Source organism: Giraffa tippelskirchi, chromosome 2, assembly GCF_054371585.1.
Source record: "Giraffa tippelskirchi isolate mGirTip1 chromosome 2, T2T-mGirTip1v1.2.pri, whole genome shotgun sequence".
NCBI lineage: Eukaryota > Metazoa > Chordata > Mammalia > Artiodactyla > Giraffidae > Giraffa > Giraffa tippelskirchi.
In genome coordinates, this window is record NC_137276.1 from 76504535 (window position 1) to 76522175 (window position 17641).

Here is a 17641-nt window from a genome sequence, read left to right on the forward strand (position 1 = left end):
TCTGCATATAAGTTAAATAAGCAAGGTGACAATATACAGCCTTGACATACTCCTTTTCCTATTTGAAACCAGTCTGTTGTTCCATGTCCAGTTCTAACTGTTGCTTCCTGACCTGCATACAGGTTTCTCAAGAGACAGGTCAGATGGTCTGGTATTCCCATCTTTTTCAGAATTTTCCACCGTTTATTGTGATCCACACAGTCAGAGGCTTTGGCATAGTCAATAAAGCAGAAATAGATGTTTTTCTGGAACTCTCTTGCTTTTTCGATGATCCAGTGGATGTTGGCAATTTGATCTCTGGTTCCTCTGCCTTTTCTAAAACCAGCTTGAACATCTGGAAGTTCACGGTTCACGTATTGCTGAAGCCTGGCTTGGAGAATTTTGAGCATTACTTTACTAGTGTGTGAGATGAGTGCAATTGTGCGGTAGTTTGAGCATTCTTTGGCATTGCCTTGATTACTAAATATTAAGTCCATGTTCTCTCCTTCTTCTTTCTTGATATTTTCTCAGTCATGTTAACTCTGAAGAATGAAGAGTTAAGCAGTGATTGCTCAAATATCTGTTTTAAAAATATATAAATATGTTTTGAAATTTGATCTGAATATTGCATATGTAATCAGTGCATAGCATGTATTTTGTTGTGTTGACAAGCAGCATCTGTTAAAAATGATTCTCCATAATGCCATTCCAGCTTGCCTAAATCTTAATGTATTCCAGCATATTTCTCTATTCAGGTAGTGCTGTGCTTCACTATGGAAGAGCTGACCTGGTTATGCCACCCCTACCCCAAAAGCAGCCCGTCCTTGGTTTCTTGTCCCTCAGCTCTCCCTGTCTGTTCTACTGCCGAGTAGCTGTGTTCTTAAGCCTACCTTCCCTCTCCCTGCTCCTGGTCCAAATCTTGGCTCTCCACCTCAGGTGAGTAGCCAGGCAGAGAGTCAAAGCCAGCTACAGGGGAGAGAGTAATAAAGACCGTTCCAAGCCTGTGTGTGTGCATAGTTACTCAGTTGTGATGGACTCTTTGCGACCCCATGGACTGTAGCCTGCCAGGCTCCTCTACCCATGGAATTTCCCAGGCAAGAATACTGAAGTGGCTTGCCATTTCCTCCACCAGGGGATCTTCCTGACCCAGGGATTGAACTGAGATCTCTTGCGTCTCCTGCCTAGCGATTCCTAATTCCTGAGAGTGGAGTTTAGGAATCTGAATTTAACCAGGAGCTCCAGGGGGTTCTGATACAAATTAGTGTTTGAGAACCATCAATTAGTTTGCCAAGATGGATATACAGGATGGCTCAAGCTGGCCAAGCACTGTGGTGTGAAAATTATGTTAGGTGAGCTTCACAATGGTTACGTAGACTTCTTGGGCTGGCTGAATGAGTTTTTGTTTTTGCAGCCCCTTCAGTTTTGTGCGTCCCAGGGAGTCCCTCACTTGCTTCACCCTAATCCTGGCCAGGCTTGGAATCTGTACTTCCAGAGAAGGCGTGATCCAACACTGCTAAAGAGCATGGAACCGGTGGCACTGCTGCTTAGCTGTATTATCTTAGGCAAGTTATTTATATATGCTGTTCGCCAGCTTTTCCCTTGGGAAAACAGGAGTAATAATCACACCAACTTTACAGAATTTGCTGTGAGGAATAAATGGAATAATCTGTGTGAAGAGCTTAGTACAGTGCCCATCAGAGAACAGGGTACAGGCACCATTGGCTGTCACACTGCTTGTCCTATGGGCCATTTTTGTTTTCCTCTATGGGAAAGCTCAGCCTGACTTTCACAGGAGAAATCCGCATGTTTCCAGAACACAACCCATTCATAACTTGGGGATGTCCAACCTAAATGGTTTTGGCTTTGTCATTGTTTGGAGGAGTTGATCAGAGGCCATATTATTCTAATGCTAATTAAAAGAATAAAGCCCCAGGCAGCAAACCAACCCCAGCTGCCTCTGGTTGCTTTTATATCACCCAGCATCTTTCTTTAGAGGAGCCCTAAAAACTCAACTGATACTGTCAGCTTAGTAAACAACCTCATAAAGCCTCTTTGAGGAAGATGTATTATTAAAATTGAGATTGTTTAAAACAAAGCCTCTTTCCAAATAGGATAAAATGTAAAAATTCCAAAAAATATACTAAAAAATGAAAGCCGAATCAAAGAAAATTTGAGAGTATAGGATCAGTGAAAGAAAAACTGTTTCAGTCTACTTTTTCTGTTACTTTATTGTCAATGAGTAGAAACATCAGTAAGAAATTACAGATAATTTCAGAGGCACACTGAAGATAATTTTAGAGGCAGAGGGAATTGTGGGTTTATTTCTTTCTGTTGGCATCTAAACGGCCCTCTGTTTTGTATTCCCATAGGCCAACCCTACAGTCTGTATCTGCCTTACTTAACGAGGGACCATTTCCCCAAACTCTCCCTGTCTCCTTCTGCACAAGCTCTCTGGTGATCATCCCGAACACCCTCAGTGTAGATCCCACTCCCACTTCAAAATCTTACCTTAGGGGCATCCTCTCTGAATTCTGACCTGTGCCAGGAATGTGCAGCCTCCTCTTTCTGGCTTTCCTTCTCTGTCCCAGCCTGTCTCCTGTAGCACCTGTTATCTGAGGTGATTTCTAATATCCGTTGTTACATTTCTCTCTTGAAGCCCCTTCAGAAGAGGAAGAGGGCCTCAGGTTTTTTTGTATTCCCAGCAACCAGTGTCCTAGATGCTCAATAAACATTTGTTGATGGTGATGATAATCATGTTGACTAAAAATTGGACTGATTGTCTGGACTCCTCTTGTGATTAAATTCTGAATTAATTTCAGGTTTATTACAGCAGTGAATGAAACCAAAATCACTCCCTACTTGGGACAGCAGGGCTGTGATGAGGTAGAGTAACCCCCAAACAAAATTCTAAGTTAGTTTCCCTTTTCCCTGATGCTAGTTTGCGCCAAGATTTTGAGAAAATGCATGGGTAGGACCTGGAACCTGCCACAAAAAGGTTTTTTTGCTATTTACTACCATGTGCTGCCAGCCGATGGTTAAAAACTAGATAATTTTAAAGTCCTCCCAAGAATTCCAGATTCCTTTCTTTCCCTCACTTGCAGCAGGGCACTAGTCATAATTTGCTACTTTCCCCTCATTGCCCCCTGATTCACAAGGATAAATTTAAGAGGGGAGCTGGCAGGGACTGATTTGTACAAGTCAAAGGCATGTTGTTAAAAGTTAATGTATTTCCCTAGCCAAGTTGGGGACTAATGTAGCAATAAATTGAATGAAGATGACACAGATGGTTTACATAATGAGAAACCAGCTAATGTGGAACTAGAGAAGCTTTTGTTTTTTCTATGGGGGATGGGCAGGAGCTAAGCAGTGTTCGTTTGTTTACAAAGCATCCACAGTAGCACAAGACTCCAAGAGATGGGGAAGGGTGCCTTTGTCCTCAAGCTATCCCAAATTCAGTCTCTTCCTCTTACAGTCTCACTGCTGTTTCTGGGTTTGGGGCCAGTGTGTCGTGTTCCAGCTGACATTCCTGGACACCTGTGTAAGTTGGTGCTGCAGGTCCTTGGTTCCTGTTGTGTCAGGGTGGAGACTGAGAGTTTTTAATTTCAGTCTTCTTACTTACCGACTCTGATAAGCTGTTCATCCACTAGGTCTCACTTTTACTCCTTTGGGACTGAGTACCCCATTGGAGTTGTCAGGATGAAATAAAGTCATAGTGTAACGAAGAAGGGTTCCTGTGCCCATGGCACAGAAAGCCAAACTCTGACCACAGGTATTTGCAGCAAAGTAAGGGTTTATTTGCAGGTGCCAAGCAAGGGTGTGGGAGACAAGTCTCAGATCTGCTCCAACTTGGTCTTTGAGTGAGAGGTTTTTAAAAGAGGAAGAACAGAGAAGCTGGGGCTGATCATCATCTTGTGATATTTTTGTGATGTTTCTTAATTGTAGTTTGGGGAGTCAGGATGTCTCTGGTTTAGGATTATCAAGCCAGGTACCTGGTCCATGGCTCAGGGGTCTGTTTAACTCATCTTGCCCTGGAAAGACAATCTGTTTGTATGTTAATAATATTATCTGTAAAAATGATTTTAGTACTTTCATAATGTTATCAACAACAGCAGTTTTGGTCATCTGACTCTGACTGATGAGGGTTCATTTAGGCACGGGTTTGGGGACAAGAAAGGAAATAAAGTTTCGGATAGAGATGTTAATCATAAACTCACTAAGGGAACTTCATTTTAAAGGGCTTGGTTTCAATAGCTGGAGAATGTGTAAGAGTGCCCAATTCATGGTATATTCACAATAAATGGTAGCTCTTTTTACTGTTACTATTGAAGAATTTTAATCAACTCCACTCCTTCTGAATTGATGAAGATTCTGCATTTTCTCCTTCCTTTTTTTCATTTTCTGTTTCTCCCTGTTTCACTTCATCTCTTCTTTAAGTCTTAATAATTCTTCTAGGCTTCCTAGAGAAATAGGATATGTTGCAGGGTTGGGTTTTGTTTGTTTTTTTGTTATTTTTGAATGTAATAATAAATAAATGATGATAATGTTGCAGGGTATAATAGGATGGGCTAAAATTTCACTTCAAGAGACTTAGGGCACTTGTTACACAGATCTTCTGACCATGAGAAGAAAGGGAGTGGACCTCTGCTTTCTGGACCTTGCAGTACTGCCTGTAAAATGAAAGGCTGAGCTAGGCAATGCATGAACAGAGAAGAGCATCACCCAGAACTAGAGGGTTAAGTCACAACCCACTGCAGTTGCCCAGCAACAATGCCCCCTGAGAGAAATTCAGGATGAAAAGCAGGATGAAGCAGTGTGTGCTTTGGATGTATGGGCCTCTAGATAGTTAGATGCATATTTAAGGAAGAGTTTCAATGACCTTTGATTCTTGCGTCTTCCCATACATAGAAGAGCACTAAAATCATTAGCTTGGGATATTTGTTCTTTGTGATTAGCGGTAATCTTTTACCAAGATGTAATCTTGACTACATGTATTTAGTAGACAAAAAAAAGTCATCCATATATTGGCCCTTCCCCTACCTCTTCAGAGCAGTTCCTCACCATTAACTGAGTGGCTGTTTCTCGGCCTATAGTGCTCAGGAAGACCCTGAACAAAACTTAAATGCACAACTCTTGTGTTGTGTGTTTTTCTTTAAGTTAACACTTGTAACAGGGCTTCAAATGTGTCAGTATTTTCCCCTCAGTAGGAATGGGTCAGATGTAGTGATAAATTGTACTGAGTCAGCTCTGACTCTTTTCATAAGAAACTACTTTAGGAGCATCCAGGGATCTAAAGAGGCTTGGAAAGGGCAGGCCCCTTTCTAGAGAGTTTCCAGGTGAGACTGGGCTTGACCTGCAGGGGAAAAGGTGTAATCAGTTACTAGCAGTAAGCCGGTTGTAGTGAAGCCCTCTGGGCACCAGGGGGCAGTCAGCTCCTCAGAGGGCTGCTGAGTTGGGGTCTGAAGAGCCTGTGCCTCTTAGGGGTGGACAAATGGATGCACTGAGGCAGGAAAGGAGCTGAAAGCAAGAACAAGGGCTTCTTCGGAGCTGACTGCAGGGAGGTCATGGAACACTGCTGGTTAACGTGTCCGTTGAGGAAACTGCAGGGTCAAGCTTGAAGCTGACTAAGAGCTGAAGCCACAGGCTGTGTGACCAGGTAGCTGCCTCTAGAGCCCCTGCGCCTGTGGCAGACCACCGCTAAACACAGGTTTGGCTCAGGCTCTGCAGGGTCTCTGGGTTCTGGTGCGCACAAGGTTTTGTTTGAGCCGTCTGAGCATGTCTGGCTGGTATGGGGTTTGATTGTAAATGCGATTTCACCCCTCCTACCATCTTGTTGGGGCTTTTCCTTTGCCGTTGGATGTAGGGTATCTTTTTTTGGTGGGATCCAACATTCTCCTGTAGATAGTTGTTCAGGAGCGAGTTGTAATTTTGGAGTTCTTGCAGGAGGAGATGAGCGTACATCCTTCTACTCTGCCATCTTGCCAGAATCAGTAACTGAACATGGAACAACAGACTGGTTCCAGATTGGGAAAGGTGTACGTCAAGGCTGTATATTGTCACCCTGCTTATTTAACTTATATGCAGAGTACATCATGCGAAATGCCGGGCTGGATAAAGTGCAAGCTGGAATCAAGATTGCTGGGAGAAATATCAATAACCTCAGATGTGCAGATGACACCATCCTTATGGCAGAAAGTGAAGAAGAACTAAAGAGCCTCTTGATGAAAGTGAAAGAGGAGAGTGAAAAGTCTGGCTTAAAACTCAGCATTCAAAGAACTAAGATCATGGCATCCTGTCCCATCACTCCATAGCAAATAGATGGAAAAACAATGGAAACAGTGACAGACTTTATTTTTGGGGGCTCCAAAATCACTGCAGATGGTGACTGCAGCCATGAAATTAAAAGACACTTGTTCCTTGGAAGAAAAGCTATGACCAACCTAGACAGCATATTAAAAAGCAGAGACGTTATTTTGCCAACAAATGTCCGTCTAGTCAAAGCTATGGTTTTTCCAGCGGTCATGTATGGATGTGAGAGTTGGACTATAAAGGAAGCTGAGTGCCAAAGAATTGATGCTTTTGAACTATGGTGTTGGAGAAGACTCTTGAGAGTCCCTTGTACTGCAAGGAAATCAAACCAGTTAATCCTAAAGGAAATCAGTCCTGAAGATTCATTGGAAGGACTGATGCTAAAGCTGAAGCTCCAATACTTTGGCCACCTGATGCGAAGAACTGACTCCTTGGAGAAGACCCTGATGCTGGGAAAGATTGAAGGCAGGAGGAAAAGGGGATGACAGAGGATGAGATGGCATCATCGACTTGATGGACAGGAGTTTGAGCAAGCTCCGGGAGTTGGTAATGGGTGAGATGGTTGGATGGCATCACCAACTTGATGAACATGAGTTTGAGTAAGCTCTTGGAGTTGGTGATGGACAGGGAAGCCTGGCGTGCTGTAGTCCATGGGGTTGCCAAGAGTTGGACATGACTGAGTGATTGAACTGAATTGAAGAGCTGAAGCATCCCTGAGGTGAGAGGCAGCATAGTGAGAAGAAAACGGATTATCTTAGTGAGACAGGGAAGGTCTGTCCTGCCTTGGCTTCTTAACTAAACTAATGGGAGGCTGTTTTATTGTTTTGGCCTTGGCTTCTTGATTTGTAGGTTGGGAAAACCAGCCTTTCAGAGCTGTCGAGTGTGAGAGGCAACCCGTACCTGGCGGTGTGCTCATGAAGTAAAAGTGATTATTAGTAACTCCTTCATTTTTCCAGGCAAGAAAAGCAATACTGAAGGAAGCTATCAGTTTGTGAGCTACACCAATGTGTTTCCAACTGCAAAATGCACAGAAATTGCCTGGAGAGCTGGTTAAAACTGAAGAATCTGGCTTAGAAGGCCTGGGTGGGGCCTAAGATTGCAACTCTTAACATACTTCCAGGTCAGGCCCACACTGCCTATCCTCGGGCCAAATTCTGGATGGCATCAGCCTACAGAACACAACCTGCCAGTGTTGTGGTGAGATTTACGTGTCATGTAGATTAAAGCCCTTAGCAAATAGTCTTCTTAGGTAGGCCTCCAGTGACTTTGTTTGAGGAGCTGTGTGCCTTTAAGTCTGAGCAGAGCTGGGAGGAAGGTGCTGCAAAGTAGAAGGAAGTTGGTGGAGACCCTCCCAGGCAGGGTCCCCAGGTGGTTTCTACTTTGAATTATCTGGGGGAAGAGTTATTTAATGGGTCTGTCTCTAGCAGCTCCAGTTGGTAGGATATAAGCCAAGTTGGGCAGTCAGTGCTGTTGGAGAAGGTTTCCTGAAGATGGCTCCTGAGAGAGAGGCCAAGGGAGAGGAAGGCCCGCCAAAGGAAAGGACGCCCCTGCTCTTTGGACCTCCACATTGGCAAGTTTATGACCCAGAAAAGTGTGGACTGTTCTCTGTGGGCCCAGCAAGCACAAATTTTTGAGTTTTATGAGGACATTCCAACACTTACAGTGATTTAAAAAATTTAATGTGTGTGCTTTGCTCTGTGAACAGTGTTCTTTTAGACATGGAACTAGATACCAGCCCAGGCTTCTCAGACATGTGCTTAACTGGCACCTGTTTAGGCCCTTCTTGCAGTGGGCTGCTGCAGGCTGCTTAGGGCAGACACTCATTTGCTGTCTGGCCTTTACTCATTTCATACCACCTTTACCCTCCACAGATGTGTCAGAGCACTAGGAAGCTCCTTTCAAGGTTCAGCTCATGGAGTAATTTCCCGTCATCTTTTATCCCAGTGTCTTAATGGAATTCTTAATGTGCCATTCTGGCTTTCTGTTAAGAGTCACAGCAGGATTAAGGAAAGAGTCTGAATGTACTTCACCTAATAAGATCAGGTACCAAGGACATCTGAGATAAATAGGAGAGACTCACTCCTTTTCAAGGCAATTGATGAGCTTTTAGGCAAAGGCACTGATTATACAAAAATAGATAATCCCTGACCCAAATGCAAGGCAAAATTATAAAGTCAGTGAAACCCAGATTCTGCGTTTTGTGCTCCTATTTTCAGTAAAACCAACCTTAAGAATTGAATTCTTTTACATTTTTCCTAATATCCTAGCTCCATGTTCCTCAGAGAGTGGCCTGAGGAGCCCCGACATCAGAATCATCTGGGTAGTATTTATAAACAATGGGTATCACCTGGCACCACCCCAAGCCATCTGAAGTTGTGGCAGTAGGGTCCTCAATAGACCTGTGTTTTCAACCCCTAAGGTTTGAGAACCACTGACATATTCTTTTTTTTAAAATTTGTATTGGAGTACAATTGCTTTATAAGAACCACTGACTTCTTTAAGGACAGTAGCTGGCTTGGTTAAGAGGAGACTATGAATGGACTTTTAGCTGTGATTTATCTATTTATCTACATAAAATTTTATTTGCAGAAAATATTTCCATGACTAAAAGAAGAATTAGAAAAATCTCTGGTTGTAGTGGTAGTGTATAGAGAATGGGTTTTCTTAGGTTCAGATCCTGACTGCCAATTTTTTTCCATCTTAGGCTGGAGATTGGCAAATGACTGCTGATTGCTAAGGGCCAGTCAACCTATTTTGGTCAATAAAGTTTTATTTAAACACAGCCATGCCCATTTATTAACTGTTGTCTATGGTTATTTTCAGCTATAATGGCTGAGTTGAGTAGTTATGACAGAGACTATAAGGCCTGCCAAGTCTAAAATGTTTGCTCACTGGCCCTTTAAGAAAAAGTTTAGCAACTCTTAGCTTAGGTGAATTAAAGCCCCTCTCTCTCAGCCTCAGTTTTTCTCATCAATAATATGAGACTAATAGCACCTGTCTTGTATGATGTTGAAATAATGATATAATTAATGTAAAATTTCTAGTTTGGCTTCTAATAATAATATTGGCTAAAATTTATTGATGGCTATGTGGTAGGCACAAATTTAAACACTTTACATGGCTCTTCTCATTTATTCTTTATTATAATTCTGTGAAGTCTCATTATTATTTCCATTTTTCTGAGAAAAGTGGAGGCCAGGAGACTGAGTTGTCTGTCCGAGGTGACACAGACTACAGTTGGCTGAGTCAGGATTTGATCCCAGAGTGTTCTTCATCACTGTGCTGAATTTCTTCCAATAAAATTAGTTTCCTGCCTTTCCCTCCCCTTCCTGAAGTTGGTCCTGCTTGTACCTCTCCTCGCAAATCTTAATCCCGAGAGGATTCTGAAATTGGGAAAAAGACTGCAGAGTTTACTCCATAAAACTCATCGTTTTAAAGTTGAGGAAACTAAGGCTTTGTGTCCAAAGCCCCATAGTCAGATATGTGCAAAGCCAAGACTAGTACCCAGGGGAGCTCTTGCTCACCAGTCAGCTGACAGCATTGAGCCATGGACTAGCTCTCCTCTGTGTTGGAAAGCATGGATTGTTCTCTGGAGAGCTGAGTAAGAAGTGAACACTTAAGTGCTTACTGCCCTCAAGGTTCATAACACTTTGAAATACATATCAGTAGGTAAGTATTGGACAGTCTTAACTTTAAATGCCTGTTAAACCCAGACCACCTGCTGAGGTGGCCATATTGTGTTTCTCACATCTCTGTTTCTCCCCACTCCCAGGGATTCAGAATTTATAGCAGTATGTACCAGTTTAGCCCTACTGGTTGTTAAAACATCGAGATATTTCTGTATCCATTGGAAATCATGACTTTCCTGAGTCTGCCTAGTGCCCTTCAACTAACCTATCTTTACCCTCTGTCCCCTCAGCTTCCCACAATCTAGCAATTAAAGAGTTAAGCCCTGACAGACCAATGGGTGTAGAGGACCTTGCTCTAGGCCTCTTGGGTTGTGCAGTGCAGGTGTGGAGCTCACTGCTAAATCCAGTCCTTTGTTACCCGAGCCTGGCGTTGGCTTCTTTGGTTCAATAGGATGAGCTGAGTCAATGATATACTCTCTCTCCAGAATTTGTACTTAGAAGACAGGACAGTGGGACCTTTAAGTAGGAGTTGGAACAGCAGGAGGATTATGAAGATGGTTGTGTCCAGGGTGGGCTCCAGGCAAGGCTGGGATGTGAGGGAGCTGAGGAGGGTGGAGGGAAACCCAGAGAGAGACCGACAGCATGAGACAGAGCAGATGGCCAGGAGAGGAACAGAGGGAGCTGTCGGTCCCAAGACCCACTTCAGTCGTTGAATACATTCTAGGTCCTAAGTCTCCCTACATGGTGCCCAAACCAAACCCCTTTTTCCTGAACGAATCTGTTCTTGAAATACAAGAGCCAGACAAATAAGAATTTGAAGCCAATAGTCATTCATTCCATTGAAATTAAACCACAGCAAGAGACCCATTTAAATCCTAAGAGCTATTGCAAGCAGCACCACATCACGGATAGCATCTGCATGACTGGCCCAGCCTCTGAGAAGATAAAGCCCCACTGTGATGAGGTTAGATGAGGTTAGCAGCTGAAGCCTAGCGGCCTGAAGAATGCTCTCCTCTCTCAAATTGGCCTTGATTCAGGGTTGCTGCCCGTGAGCGTGAATGATCACTTTTAATAACCAAGTGGACATTGAAATGGTAATGAGAATATTATGGTTTTCCAAATGAAAAGCCTCAATCTAATACATTTTCCTTTGAGAACACTAATTTGAAAATAAAATCATAGTTAATTTAAGCTGAGTTAATTACAAGGAACCATGGAAAGTAACCAGCAAATGCCATTTATACCACTGCTTTCATATACTGGTGCTCAAGTACCTATAGAGTCTATAATTTCTGACTTCCTGGGAAACTGAGGATGGTTGGCAAGAGTTCTGTCATAACTGAATGTTTTCAGATGATTATAAAATGTATTGGAAGAACCGCAGCCTGATAGGGAATGAGAAGATTTTAAGTAGGAATATGGATCATAGGCAAGACGAGTCCAAAGGCTAGGCCAGAAACGGAGGAGCAAGGTGATGTGTCAGCAGGAGAGAAAAAAAAATCCTTTAACGTGATACTCAAAACCCAGTATTCTTCTTCACATGCTCTGAGCACTGATGTCATGAACAGTCCTGGGGTTCATTTGTCTATCTCTACTTTTTCATTCCTTCTGCTGAGAAGGCTGAAGTCTCTGATGGAAATTCTTTTGAGTCCTTCAAACCTACACCTTCATACTTTCCCAATTCCTGTTCTGCCTCTAAATTTTTATTACATTGTGTATGACTTCCTGCCCCCATGATATTTAAAATATATTACCTCATTTTATGACATTTGACATACATGTTTCTGCTTTTGCTATATGCTCCCTTGAACTTTTACACATTTTTTTTTTTTTTCGCCCTGTATGCCGGAAATATCTATGTCCTCCCTGCTCCACCATTTCTAATTAACTTTTGCTTATCTTCAAGGAACTGTTCAAAAGACACTTTTCTGGGGAGCCTTCCTGGACTTCTCAAAGTAAGGTACCCACATATCTTCTTGTTTTCTTTTGGTTGATATTTGTATAATTATCTAGTAAACGTCTACCTCCCACTGTAGACTGGCCAGGGCGATGTGAAGCATACAGATTCCCAGTCCCTGGAGATTCTGGTTCCGTGGGTCTGGGGTAGGTTGTGGGGACCTGGGAACTTCTGCATTAACAAGGATGCAGGTGATTCTTATCATCAAGAAAACTTGGCCAGTGCAGGTCCCCAGAGACTCATACTCAGTCTGGAGCAAGGCCTTGGCAGAACGTGAGAAGAGATAATATTTTCCAAGTCCAGTTTCTATTTTAGTTTCATGTTTTGTAGGAAGCCTCGCCCTGTTTTTCCCCACAATGTGTTGCTTTTATAATCCAGACTGATGAGCATATCTAGGTGCTGGGTGAGACTCAGAGCAGCGACCTTTTCTCATTAAGGGCCTGGATCCCACCTGTTCTACCCAATATTCCTTCCTGTCCCTGCGAATATGCTAGTAGGTATCCTCTCCATTTGTAGCGTCCGTTATGGCTGAGATCTCTCCCAGTTCCCTCTGTATTGTGCACTCAGGGAGCCCTGAGTAAGAAATTGGGGCTTTTGGTCAAAAGAACTTGGAGAGAGTTTATTGACGATAGAGTATTTCCCAAGAAATGGTCACTAAGCAATAGGCTGGGCTGAATCTGATGTGGAGAGACAGCTTTCGGAGTGATTTTAAAAGCTTATGTAATCACTTTCTAATATCCTACCATTTCCACCCCCCTCTTAACACAGAAGGGTCAGTGAATACATTTGAGTGACCAATGAAGGATAGAGAAGACAAGACTTGAAATCTTCAATATTTGCCTGAACAACTGAGTCTACTTTTCCCTTTAGAGTGCTTAGATTTTCTGCCCTTTTGCCTCTACTCATAAACACTGAACCCAGAAATGAGTTTCAGATTTTTGAGTAGCCGGCTGCAGTACTTTTCTTTGAGCTATCTATCTTATCCAGTTTTGGCTGTGGATCATGCAGCAAGTGAGATCTTAGTTTCCTGACCAGGCAACCCATGCCCCTACAGTGGAAGCTTAGAATCTTAACCACTGGACCTTAGGGAACTCCCCTTTGAGATATTTTGATTAAAACATTTATTTCCATTTTGAGCACATTATTGAGATTTCTCAGAATTTATTTTTCAGAAAAAAATTCAAATTACAGCCTAAACTTCAGATTAGTGACCTTAACCGTATACTCTGATAGTTGGAAATTTATGTGTGTGATGATTTTGTAAGACATTTATCAGAAGGCAAATATTCTCTCATAAATCACCACTATCTTTTATATCAAAACCTATTACAGATAAAGAACTCAATGTACTTGTTTCTCCCAAGCATCTTTAAAGGAGAACTGGTTTGTCTTGAACATGGCGTTTCTTTTCCATCAGAGCTTGTGGCTCTCATCTCTGCTGGGATATTAAGTGCCATTTAGGTTTCATTCCACTTGGGGTCAGTATTGTGCTCCTGATAGTCGCTGTGTTTTTGTCTTTGTTAACTTAAAAATGTTAATTTGGGCATTTCAGTGGAAATATCCATACAGCAACAAAATTCTAAGATGCCAGGGCACTCGAGCCCTGGCTGCTGCCACCCCTTTGATTGCCAGCTGCAAACTCACGTTGTAACAAACGCAGTGACCAATTCATTATAACTCCTTTGTCTCGATATCTTATTTTAATATTAATACCTTCTGAACCTTTTGAATGCTTTAGAGACTCCACCAGCAGTGACAGCTTATCATCACACAATAGTGACTGACAAAGGCTCAGCAACGCGGGCTGAGAAGGCAGTATTTTACCTCCAGCTGTTTCTCCTTGTTGCTCTTAGCAAAATCCTCTGGATTTTTCCTTAAAAGAGAGCGATTACAGTTACCCGTTTGAGGTAGAAATTAGACATTGAAAAAGTGGTTCTCATCCTTAGCTGCAGATTACGATCACTTGGAGAGATGAAGTGAAATGCTGATGCCTTAATGTGGGACAGAGATGGAAATCTCTCAGAGGAGAAAGGAGCTTGGGAATCAGCATTTTTTTTTTTTTTTTTTTATTTTTTTTTTTTGTTTTTTTTTTTTTTTCTGTCAAGGTTTTTATTTTTTTTTTATTTTTTATTTTTTTTATAAATTTATTTATTTTACTTGGGGGCTAATTACTTTACAATATTGTAATAGTTTTTGCCATACATTGACAAGAATCAGCCATGGGTTTACATGTGTTCCCCTTCCCGAACCCCCCACCCACCTCCCTCCCCCTCCCATCCCTCTGGATCATCCCACTGCCCCGGCCCCGAGCCCTTGTCACATGCATCGAACATGGAATGGTGCTCTGTTTCACATATGACAATACACATGTCTCAATGCCATTCTCCCAGAACGTCCCACCCTCACCTTCTCCCTCAGAGTCCATAAAATTGTTCCATGCATCTGTGTCTCTCATTCTGTCCCGCATATAGGGTTATCGTTACCATCTTTCAGATTCCATATATATGCATTAGTATACTGTATTGTTGTTTTTCTTTCTGGCTTACTTCACTCTGTATAATGGGCTCCAGTTTCATCCATCTCAGTAGAACCGGTTCAAATGTATTTTTTTTAATGGCTGAGTAATATTCCATTGTGTATATGTACCACAGCTTCCTTATCCATTCATCTGCTGATGGACATCTAGGTTGCTTCCATGTCCTGGCTATTGTAAACAGTGCTGCGATGAACATTGGGGTACACGCGTCTCTTTCAATTCTGGTTTCCTCGGTGTATATGCCCAGCAGTGGGATTGCTGGGTCATATGGCAGTTCTATTCCCAGTTTTTTAAGGAATCTCCACACTGTTCTCCATAGTGGCTGTACTAGTTTGCATTCCCACCAACAGTGTAAGAGGGTTCCCTTTTCTCCACACCCTCTCCAGCATTTATTGCTTGTAGACTTTTGGATAGCAGCCATTCTGACTGGTGTGAAATGATACCTCATTGTGGTTTTGATTTGCATTTCTCTAATAATGAGTGATGTTGAGCATCTTTTCATGTGTTTGTTAGCCATCTGTATGTCTTCTTTGGAGAAATGTCTGTTTAGTTCTTTGGCCCATTTTTTGATTGGGTCATTTATTTTTCGGGAATTCAGCTGCAGAAGTTGCTTGTATATTTTTGAGATTAATTGTTTGTCTGTTGCTTCATTTGCTATTATTTTCTCCCATTCTGAAGGCTGTCTTTTCACATTGTTTATAGTTTCCTTTGTTGTGCAAAAGCTTTTAATTTTAATTAGGTCCCATTTGTTTATTTTTGCTTTTATTTCCAATATTCTGGGAGGTGGGTCATGGAGGATCCTGCTGTGATTTATGTCGGAGAGTGTTTTGCCTATGTTTTCCTCTAGGAGTTTTATTGTTTCTGGTCTTACGTTTAGATCTTTAATCCATTTTGAGTTTATTTTTGTGTACGGTGTTAGGAAGTGTTCTAGTTTCATTCTTTTACAAGTGGTTGACCAGTTTTCCCAGCACCACTTGTTAAAGAGGTTGTCTTTTCTCCATTGTATATTCTTGCCTCCTTTGTCGAAGATAAGGTGTCCATATGTGCGTGGGTTTATCTCTGGGCTTTCTATTTTGTTCCATTGATCTATATTTCTATCTTTGTGCCAGTACCATACTGTCTTGATGACTGTGGCTTTGTAGTAGAGCCTGAAGTCAGGCAGGTTGATTCCTCCAGTTCCATTCTTCTTCCTCAAGATTGCTTTGGCTATTCGAGGTTTCTTATATTTCCATACAAATTGTGAGATGATTTGTTCTAGTTCTGTGAAAAATACCATTGGTAGCTTGATAGGGATTGCATTGAATCTGTAGATTGCTTTGGGTAGAATACTCATTTTCACTATATTAATTCTTCCAATCCATGAACACGGTATATTTCTCCATCTGTTTGTGTCCTCTTTGATTTCTTTCATCAGTGTTTTATAGTTTTCTATATATAAGTCTTTTGTTTCTTTAGGTAGATATATTCCTAAGTATTTTATTCTTTTTGATGCAATGGTGAATGGTATTGTTTCCTTAATTTCTCTTTCTGTTTTCTCATTATTGGAGTATAGGAATGCAAGGGATTTCTGTGTGTTAATTTTATATCCTGCAACTTTACTATATTCATTGATCAACTCTAGTAATTTTCTAGTAGAGTCTTTAGGGTTTTCTATGTAGAGGATCATGTCATCTGCAAACAGTGAGAGTTTTACTTCTTCTTTTCCTATCTGTATTCCTTTTATTTCTTTTTCAGCTCTGATTGCTGTGGCCAAAACTTCCAAAACTATGTTGAATAGTAGTGGTGAAAGTGGGCATCCTTGCCTTGTTCCTGACTTTAGGGGAAATGCTTTCAATTTTTCACCATTGAGGATAATGTTTGCTGTGGGTTTGTCATATATAGCTTTTATTATGTTGAGATATGTTCCTTCTATTCCTGCTTTCTGGAGGGTTTTAATCATAAATGGATGCTGAATTTTGTCAAAGGCTTTTTCTGCATCTATTGAGATAACCATATGGTTTTTTTCTTTCAATTTGTTAATGTGGTGTATTACATTGATTGATTTGCGGATGTTAAAAAAACCTTGCATTCCTGGGATAAAGCCCACTTGGTCATGATGTATGATCTTTTTAATATGATGTTGGATTCTGTTTGCTAGAATTTTATTAAGGATTTTTGCATCTATGTTCATCAGTGATATTGGCCTGTAGTTTTCCTTTTTTGTGACATCTTTGTCTAGTTTTGGAATTAGGGTGATGGTGGCCTCATAGAATGAGTTTGGAAGTTTACCATCTTCTGCAATTTTCTGGAAGAGTTTGAGCAGGATAGGTGTTAGCTCTTCTCTAAATTTTTGGTAGAATTCCGCTGTGAAGCCGTCTGGTCCTGGGCTTTTGTTTGCTGGAAGATTTCTGATTACACTTTCGATTTCCGTGCTTGTGATGGGTCTGTTAAGATCTTCTATTTCTTCCTGGTTCAGTTTTGGAAAGTTATACTTTTCTAAGAATTTGTCCATTTCTTCCAAGTTGTCCATTTTATTGGCATATAGCTGTTGGTAGTAGTCTCTTATGATCCTTTGTATTTCTGTGGAATCTGTTGTGATCTCTCCATTTTCATTTCTAATTTTGTTGATCTGATTCTTCTCCCTTTGTTTCTTGATGAGTCTGGCTAATGGCTTATCAATTTTGTTTATCTTCTCGAAAAACCAGCTTTTAGTTTTGTTGATTTTTGCTATGGTCTCTTTTGTTTCTTTTGCATTTATTTCTGCCCTAATTTTTAAGATTTCTTTCCTTCTACTGACCCTGGGGTTTTTCATTTCTTCCTTCTCTAGTTGCTTTAGGTGTAGAGTTAGTTGATTTATTTGATTTTTTTCTTGTTTCTTGAGGTACGCCTGTATTGCTATGAACGTTCCCCTTAGTATTGCTTTTACAGTGTCCCATAGGTTTTGGGTTGTTGTGTTTTCATTTTCATTCGTTTCTATGCATAATTTTATTTCTTTTTTGATTTCTTCTGTGATTTGTTGGTTATTCAGAAGCGTGTTGTTTAGCCTCCATATGTTGGAACTTTTAATAGTTTTTTTCCTGTAATTGAGGTCTAATCTTACTGCATTGTGGTCAGAGAAGATGGCTGGGATGATTTCAATTTTTTTGAATTTACCAAGGCTAGATTTATGGCCCAGGATGTGATCTATCCTGGAGAAAGTTCCATGTGCACTTGAGAAAAAGGTAAAATTGATTGTTTTGGGGTGGAAACTCCTGT

General features: G+C 41.3%; 1 protein-coding gene across 1 annotated transcript in view; it reads left to right on the forward strand.

Annotated features, from left to right (window-relative positions):
- Positions 1–17641, forward strand: part of LOC145537992 (uncharacterized) — a 279729-nt gene that overhangs the window by 42007 nt on the left and 220081 nt on the right. The window contains exon 3 of the mRNA XM_081569171.1: positions 11821–11869. Coding sequence (XP_081425297.1) covers positions 11821–11869 — 49 coding nt within the window. The remainder of the gene's footprint in view (positions 1–11820; positions 11870–17641) is intronic.